Here is a 9,588-nt window from a genome sequence, read left to right as displayed (position 1 = left end):
TCGCGCCGCGAACTGAATGAAATTTTTTTGAGTGGTTCTGTTTTCTGCTGTTCGCGCCGCGAACACTTTTCGCCCCGCGAACTCTGCGTGACAGAATCACTTAAATTCTGTTTAGGCACTTCTTTCCTCATTTCAAACCTTTCTCATTTCAAACCAACTTTGCCGCCCTTTCACCCCACTCTCAAAATCCCACCAAATCTTAAAATCCTTCAGTTTCCATTGTTCAAATCTTCATCTTTTAGCAAGCTTTAGCGATTCATAAGGTATGTACTCTTCAATTTCTCTTTTCCAATCCCTCTTTAGGTTTTTCAGTAGGGTTGGTTAGAAATCAAATTTTTCTGTTGATTACCGCTTGAAATCGCTTTGCATGTTTGATTTAGAATAGGATTAGGGTAGAGTTGAGAACTTTGACTGATTGAGAGTAGATTACTCCCCATTTGTGGAACCCTAGGAAGCTCTGGGAGATTTCCTGAATTCGCAGAGTTCGCGCCGCGAACTAGCCTTCGCGCCGCGAACTGTGAATTCCAGCACCATATTTTTGTGTTGATTGTTTGCTAATCCTGTTCATATTTGTTCTGTGGTTGTTCTGGTGTTGATTGCAGATGTCCAAAAGAACTAAAACCACGGCACCTCCTCAAGCCCGTTCAATCCGAAGGTTCATTAGTGATGAACATGAGGCACGATTCGAGAGCCTCATTAAGAGAACAATTTTGCCTGAGAGGTTTATCCGTCTAGCTCCAACCGGGGTGTATCATAGTGTGGTTGCGGTTTTTGAACGACGAAAATGGATGAAGTTATGCGAACCAGAAGCAGCAATCAACTACGACATCGTTCGGGAATTTTATGCGAATGCTATGCATCGCGAGGAGGGTACGGCTTTCATTTACCGATCCAGGGTAAGGGGCAAGATCGTTTCCTTTGGAAGGGATGATATTAATGCTTATCTGGGTAATCCCCTAACTCTTGGAGAGGGAGAGTGTTGCGAGTATGGTACAATGGAGGCGACTAACAGGTGGAATCTTGATGCGGTTAATACTACCCTATGCATCCGCGGGAAATCCTACGAAATGAATGATCAAGGACATCCGAAATTGTGGAAAAGGGAAAATTTCAATTTGGGGGCTAGGGCTTTTTTGGTGCTACTGTTGACTAATATCAGACCAAGAAGCCACACCACCACAATTCCTATGGACGTAGGGTGTCTCTTGTACTGCATCATGGTCGGGAAGTTTGTGGACGTCGCAGCCATCATTGCAGGTGAAATGAGGAAGATGGTTTTAAGCGGGACCAATTTCGATGGCAAAGCTGGTGTACTCGCATATCCAGGACTTATCATGGGACTGTGCCGTCAGGAAAATGTCCCCATCCCTGAGGAAGTACACTTCTCAATCACCAGTGTGATCAATGATTCATACCTGAACAGGTTTCTGCAAAACCCAAATGATAAGACTGATGCACCCGGTACTTATTCATCCAGAGCCCGAGCCAGACCCCGACCTCAACCTCAACCTCACACTACCCCAGGTTTTGATCAGATGGCGTTTGCCAACTACTGCTGCGAGAACTTTGAGGCCTCCAGGAGGTCTCAATTATTTCTTTTCGATGCCATGCAGCAGCAGTTTCAGAACACGTTTCTGGCACCAGAGGCCCGAATTTTTCCTTCGCAAGCTGACTATGCAGCTTATGCTAATTGGCCTGAGGGCAGGCCAAATTTTATGGGGGGTGCAGGAGGTAGTGCAGACCCAAATGAGGAGATGGAGGATGTTCTTGGAAAAGTAGGTGGTGACGAAGAGGAGGAGGATTGAGAATGTGGAGATTTGAGAGTTGTTGTATTTTTGAGTTTCTTTTTACTAATTTTGTTTTTGTTTTTGGGAATTTGTAATGTACTTTTGGGTGGCTCTAGTTCACCATAACTTTATTTCGGCACTTTATTTTTGTTAGTATTTTGACAATTGCAAGAATGCTAGTTGAGATTTAAGTGTGTTTTAATCAAATTTTGGTTTACCAACATTTTTGTTTAATTGTTCTTATTCTTAAGTCAAGCTTTAAGCAACCGAGAAATGATCGCAAAGAAAGAAGTATAGGACACTTCGAGTGGTGATGATAAGAATTAGTGTCGGCATTTCAAGGTACACTTTATCGCTTTCTAGACTTAACATGAAGTAGTTTGATGGTGTGTGAAAATTCCATTTCATAAATTCATTGAAGTATATGTCAGTTTTGAATCAAATTAGGACTTAACAAATTGTGAGGAGGCTTTCCATTGTACACTAAAAAGCGGGAAACCGATCATTATTTTAACTCATTCTTATCATGCTAAATCATGCATCAATCTATTTTTGTGAAAATTTTTGAAAATGATAGAGGCATTGTTTGTGAGAAAAATCACTTGACCAAAAAGTTTGAATCAACTAACCTTGTGAGGATTAATCCCTAGTTAAACCCCTTTGAGCTTATTTTAGGATTCATTTGATTGATCATTGTAAAATCAATTGAAAATTGTGGAATAAATGAATCCTAATTTCTTTCGTATCAGTCGAAACCTCAAACCGAGTTGTTTGCAAAATTTTGCCTTTTGCTTATGTCTAAGTAGGGAGCATTATTGAATAAATGTGGTTTTGGAATCTAAAGTTGGGGAGAGTAAAGTGAAAAGTTGATTAGAAACTTGGAAAAGTGAGTTTCTATGTAAGGGTAAAAATATGAAAAGAAACAAGAAAAAGAAATCACCCTTGAAACCATAGAGCATTGAAAAAAAAATTAGAAAAAGAAAAGCAAAGGAAATGCTCATGGTTGTGTGGATTTGAAAAGAAAAAGAAAAAGAAAAGATAGGGATCAAAGAAAGGGAAATTGTGTAGAGTGAATCTTTGGGAATGCTCCCTTAGAATAGGCAATTTGGTTGAATTCTCTTAATCATATCCTTTCTTGTAACCTAAGCCACATTACAACCCTTGAAAGACCTCTTGATTCTCATTTTTCACATGATTTGGTACTTGTTGTGATAACCGCATGATTTGAGTTGTTGTTGATTTAAATGCTTGGATGAGTGAAAGTAACCCTTCATGTTATTCATCATTATCATGATGTGTGTGTAAGCTTGATTCAATTTTGACATATATGGCTTTGAATTCCTTGGAATGATTTTTGCACTTTACCATTTCCCTTATTCATGCTTTGTCTAGAATTGAGATAGGTGAATTGAGAAGATGCCAAACACTTTTGAACCATTTGAATGTCCTTGATAAATTCTTGTTTAAATCTTTTGTGTCATGACTTTGGTTGTAAGGGTGGAAACTTTTGTTTAGGGACAAACAAAATGCTAAGTTGGGGAGAGTTGTTAGGGACCAATTAGTACTACTTTTATACCATTTTATTGGTCCCTTTTACCAAGTTTTGATGTAATTACACACTTTTATTCTCACTATTTTGTATAAATGCATATAGGTTTAATTTATTTATTTTGAATAGTTATTTCACATTTTTGTTAGTTTTGTAGAATTTTGGGATAAGAAGGCCTTGGATTGCAACACTATATCTTGGAGGAAGCTTGCCAAACAAGGAAGCTGGAGAAGCAACAGTTCGCGCCGCGAATTGCCTTCGCGCCGCGAAGGCTGCGAATCCAGCAAGCTGACTGAGGGTCAAAAGTGTTGTTTTGCAGGAAAAGTTTATTGCCATTTTGATGTCTGCCTGGGAATTGCTTTTCTGCTTTAGATGACAATGACCAATTAGGGAAATGTCAACCTTTTTTGTTAGAAACAAATACATTATTCTAGGGGATTGAAAGAGGAGACTATTATCATTCACACATTGATATTGAGAGCTTTTTGTAAGAGAGAAAAAGAGAGTTTTTCTTCTTTAACTTTCTGCTTTGAACAATGATGAGGAGGAGCTAAACTCCCTTTTTCAAGATTGGAGGTAGTAGCTATTCTCATATGTTTATGTATTCCATTTGATTTATATGTATGATAAAGATTGTTGATGTATTGAATATTGTTTTTGCCCTAAGTTGAAAACCAGATTTGAGTAGTTGTCGAGAGAGATTATTTGAGTCTTGACATAAAACAGATTTTCAAGTAGTGAATAAGTTGTAGAGATAGATTTACTCATTACTCTTCTTTGGTATTAAACATTAAAGATTGCTATATTGATAGTTAGGTGGAGAGATCGTCTAAGGATCAATATAGTGATTATCACAATATCATTTAGACATAAATGACTTTGAGAGGATACTTGAACATCATCAATAATCTTGAATCTATTTATTTATCATAAGGAATCATAAGCATTTGAAATAGTGAACTCCAATCTTGCCAAGCTTTTATATTTGACTAAAACCATTCAACTATTTGTAGTGACATTTACTCACAAGATAATTTTCCAAACAAAACAACCTTGTTACTTTCTAAACTTATAACATTTGGATTATAGAACGGCGGTAATATTAACCAATCTCTGTGGATACGATATAAAATATTTGCCGAAGATATACTTTTCAACAGGTAGCAAACCACAGACTCCACTGAAGATAAGGTGAATAATCACTGATTACTGAATAATTATTCATTTACCATAGGGAAACACCAAAGACAGTCACAAAAGGCCAATTTAGGATCAAACCAAAAAGGCCAAATTTGAATTATGGAAATTCCCTCCAAAATGAACACATATGAAATAATGGGCATACAAGCCTCTCCCATGCATGGCAGGGCTTGTTTTGAGAAGTATTGGTCATGAGGAGTATTTTGTAAAAAGAATGGACCAAATTGGAGCTTTGTATCAAAAGTTATGCCATTTTGAGTTTCCATGTACACCTTGTGATCATTTGGCCATAACTTCTCAACCAATCATCATATGAACATGAAATAGGACTTTTTGGAAAGGGGAGACAAAGATCTACAACTTTCATGTTCACCAAAAATTCATTTGAAGCTTCTTTGATATTGAAAAGTCAAGTTGAAAGTGGACTAAAAACTTGCCATTTTTGGAAACTTGAAATTACAGGTCACTTTCCATTTTTAGTAACTTTTTCCATGACCTCAAAATCTTCAATATAGATGTTTGAAATGAAAAATAGACTTCATTTGAACATGAATGAGGTGTTTCAAATCATTTCCCCCACCTCATAGCCCTCAGTTGACTTTTTAGTCCTCAGATGACCTTGAAATGTCTGGATTAGCCTGAGCCTTTACCAGTTGATGAAATGGCTTCAAAATGAAACCCTAGCTCATGTAAGCTCTTTGTGATGATCATATGGTCCTCCTCTCAAGAAAAATACCTCATCTCTTGCACAAAGGATCTTCTTGAAGCTCTTGACCTGGTGCTTGCTTAAGCTACAAACAAAAAAGTAAATGACATATTTTTGTGCTTTTGGTTAGTGAATTAAAACAAGAAAAGCAATGATATACAATACAAGCATGCCTGGTGATCTCCAACCACTCACAAGGAGGTCCCACCCAAAGGGAAAGGAAGCCAAGTTGCTTAAAGATCCTTGAGTTTATGCAATGCAATGCTATGATGCCATGAGGGATCTTAGGGACAAAATTGGGGTCTTACAGTATGTAAAATGACTGTGAATGTCTGTGTGCAGACAAGATAAAGACAAACTTTAACAACGAAAAGGCTTGAATTAAAGTAAAAGAAAATCGCAATAAACAACATCAAATAAATGCGGTAAATAACATAAAGTAAAGATGTTTCAATTAAAGAAACATAGATAATAAAGAAAAAAAAAGGGACTCATACTCACATGTTACTCACAAGCTTTCGCACTTTGACTTGGATACTCCGATTCTGTAGAGAAAGTATATGAAATTTGCAACCTCGATTACAACATATGAAATTACTATATATGATAAACTAAAGATAACCATCTCCGACAACTTATTCCTATAAAATTCACACATCTTCAAGAATATACAACTTGATCTTCTGATTATTGTCAAGTCGTCAGTACTTGAAAATTACTGAAACCATTATCCCACATTCATAACTTCTCTTAGTGTCTAGTCATTGTCAACCTTCGAAAGTGGTTGCTGACATTGCTAAGTTTCCTATTCAGTCATTGGTTTTCAAAATCTTCTAAGACTTTGAAGTCCGTCGAACGTTTCGACCTTGACACAATGTCGAGTAGTCAATCAGATATGTTCCTGAGACTCTTCCAAACTATGTCTCAAGATCTGCTCCTGAGATTCTTCCAAACCATGTTTCAAGATGTTAGTCGAAGCGCTCCAGTTAACATACCCATTTATGCCGACTTGTGTCAATCAATGTTAATACTTAGCATTTTCACAATGCATAATTCAATTGACTTTTTCCCAAATAGAAATTTCATGCTAACACCGTCTCATACCCGTGCGATTATACACTAGACATGTATCCGTGAATTTTTAAATACTCAGGATAGTTACAAATATTGATAGATACTATTATTTAAATATATATATTTTTTAAATATAATAAACTAATTTTTTTATCCCTTTTAAAGACAAAAAAATAGTTTCAAATTTAATACATAATAACAATAATCACACAAATAAATTACGCTCATTTTATTTTCTCTTTTATCAAATTATTTACGAGATTCAACAAAATAATAATAATAATATTATAATAATAATAATAATAATAATAATAATAATAATAATAATAATAATAATAATTTTATAAAACAAATTAATATTTGAATAATTATGATAATCATTAACAAATACAGATATCTAAGGGTACAGTACCAATAAATTCATATTCGTACTTGTAAGAAAAAGAATAATTAAATATCCATTTATTTTACTAATAGATATTCATTAAACTATTTAACTCGTGCCCGAGACAAGTTTTATCCATGAGTACGATTTTTTTTGTCATCCCCACTTTTATATATATTGATTTTATTGCATTGCATATATTTGCTAAAAAACAAAACAATACTTGTTTAAAAAAATTCAAATAAAAATGGTTTAAATAACTTATTATTAAATTTTGATTTAATTATTTTATCTTGTTGTTATATTTTTTAAAAAATTTTAAAAAATTATTAATATATAAAGTTGTTTTGAATATATCTTCATAAATATTTGTTTTGATAAATAGATAAATAAATAGTATTGGTGTCATATTGAAACATTTGTTTAATTTTATTAAATAATCTCTCCCATTAATGTTGAGATTTGAAAGTAATGAATCGGTTGTAATAGTTGGTGACGTGTTTATTTTAAATAAGCAAAAATCTAAATCACAAATTTAACTTAATATAATATAATAATTATAAAAATTACTTTTACAATTAATTTAAATAATTTGTAAAATTATATATATTAATAGAATGAATTTGTAAAATTAAATTTAAAAAATATTCAAAAATATTCATTTGTTTTTTTTATAAATAATTTAGTGGTTGAAATTACGCATATCAACATAATTCATACCCGCGGATATCTATCCGAGTTCACTCTGAATTTGTTGAGGAAAATCCATTTTGACTGAATTTTGGTTTGAATTTTATTTTTCTTTGATTACAAAACATGGAGATAGATAGGGTAATATAGACACTAGTACCCACCTCGAATCAACTCAGTTTATTTTATTATGTATTTTATTATTTAGTTTTGATAATTTTGAATATTAAATATATAAACTTTTTTATATTTTGATTTATATTTATTATTTAAAATATTTGAAATGTATTTATAACTTTTTTGAAATGGTTTTATTTTATTGTTTTTAGTATAATTTAATTTTAAAAAAATGAATATTTTTTATTAAAAAATTAATTTTATTTAATAGATGATGACTGGATGAAGATATCTGAACTTAATTCAAACTCATGTAGAATGAGTTTGAATTTTAATTATTTATCTTTATTAGGATTTGGGATGGATAACATAAATAAATTATCTGAGAATTTGAATTTGAGTTTAAGAAAGTAAAAAACCAATATGAACTAGCTTAACCTACAATATAATTACTTGTTTTGATAAAATATTAGAAATACGTATAAATTGATATCTTTAAACTAAAACTTCAAACCAAATCTTATACAATCTCTACTTTTAAAAATATTAAAAAAAAATGCCTATACTACTTTCATTTTTTAAACTATTTTTGGAAATCATACATTCATTGCACAACTTTACATTTAGCGGAGGGAAAACATGAAAAACCAAAAGTAATAAGACGTAAATTATTATAAAAAATGATGAGAATACAAAAAAAAAACATAAAAATTCCCTTTTGCATTGAAGTTACTTTAATAGAAATTATTATAATATTCTTTTTTTGTATATAAAATGGTCAAAAATAACTTTTATAACAATTTTAGTCAAAATAAACTTTTATAACATTTGTAATATAGTTTACAGTTATAAATAACAACACATCATCTTTATATTTTGCCTTACCAAGTCCAAAAACAAAAGCTATCATTTCTATGTCAAAAATGGTTGATTCAACCATCAAAATTCTCACCTTAATCTCCTTTCTTGTCCTCATTTCTCAAGGTAATGTTTCTTCAAATCAAATAATTTATATTTCCAGTAAATATTATAATCTATTATCAATTAATTATTACTCTCATAATTTATCCTTATTAATATCTCAGGCTATAGCCAATGTTCATTGAGTAATCTCTTCATATACCAACATCCAACAGGAGATCAGTTGAAGCAATTTCCAGAATATCATGTTGATATCATCAACAATTGTCCTAATTGTGTTCAAAAGAATGTGAAGATAAATTGCCCTAATTTTGAAACAGTTGAATATGTAGATCCTTCAATTTTTAATGTCACAGACAATGTTTGTCTTGTTAATGGTGGTAAACCTCTTCTAACAAATGTTAATGTCACCTTTAATTATGCTTGGAGTAATTCATTTAGATTAACTCCAAACTCCTCAGTGATTAGTTGTTAATGGATAAACTTCATGGTTTGGACACAATTGTAAGAGTTAATACCAACTCTGGTATTGACATTCAATAGTAATATTGGTATTTTTGTCAATTTAATTAAGTTTTGCGAAAAAAATTTATACTTTTCTGAAATGGTATAATTAATTTTTTTTAAGGATGGAATTGTTTACTATTGAAAACTGAAAATAATGTAAGAATAATTGTGAGACAAAAAATGAGAAACAATGTGGGGAAACTTAACTCAATGGGAGAACATTAGGACTGAACTCGTATAAATTAAAAGTGGACAATCGAAAATCTTACAATTACAACGCTTAAAGGTGTAATTAAGTCATATTAACTTTTATTTATTGACCATGTTAACATTTTTATTGGTCTATTTTAAAGGAATTTAGTAATGATAATGATAATATGATATTTATTGTAAAAAAATAATTAAAGAAGATATCATATCTTATTTAACATACTTACAAAGTGTAGTTTTTATTTTAACCAAACAAATTTCTCAAAATAAAGGAAAAGAAATAAGAAATGGAACCATCTAGATATTTTTATAGAAAATGTTCTTAAAATATATGTTAAAAAAATTTAAAATGAAATTTAATATTAAAATATTTTTTTAACTTAAAAAAATATATGGTCGATTTGTTTTAACTTTAAAAAAATAGATTTTTTCTTTGTAATTT

General features: G+C 31.7%; 1 protein-coding gene across 1 annotated transcript; it reads left to right on the top strand.

The window, feature by feature from the left end:
• The first annotated feature begins 8,330 nt into the window (after positions 1-8,330).
• Positions 8,331-8,998, top strand: LOC127138092 (TPD1 protein homolog 1B). Its single transcript, XM_051064511.1, has 2 exons — positions 8,331-8,492; positions 8,594-8,998. The coding sequence occupies exons 1-2, from the start codon at positions 8,423-8,425 to the stop codon at positions 8,902-8,904; spliced, it is 381 nt and encodes a 126-aa protein (XP_050920468.1). The 5' UTR covers positions 8,331-8,422; the 3' UTR covers positions 8,905-8,998.
• The last annotated feature ends 590 nt before the right edge of the window (positions 8,999-9,588 follow it).

This window comes from Lathyrus oleraceus, chromosome 1, assembly GCF_024323335.1.
Source record: "Lathyrus oleraceus cultivar Zhongwan6 chromosome 1, CAAS_Psat_ZW6_1.0, whole genome shotgun sequence".
Lineage (NCBI taxonomy): Eukaryota > Viridiplantae > Streptophyta > Magnoliopsida > Fabales > Fabaceae > Lathyrus > Lathyrus oleraceus.
This window is presented reverse-complemented; position numbering and strand designations above follow the sequence as displayed.

What these genes read in the sequence shown, in the direction of transcription:
- LOC127138092 (XM_051064511.1), top strand. Translation starts at nt 8,423, where the DNA reads ATGTCAAAAATGGTTGATTCAACCATCAAAATTCTCACCTTAATCTCC. An exon ending in TCTTGTCCTCATTTCTCAAG is followed by an intron (nt 8,493 to 8,593) that starts GTAATGTTTCTT and finishes TTAATATCTCAG; the next exon opens with GCTATAGCCAATGTTCATTG.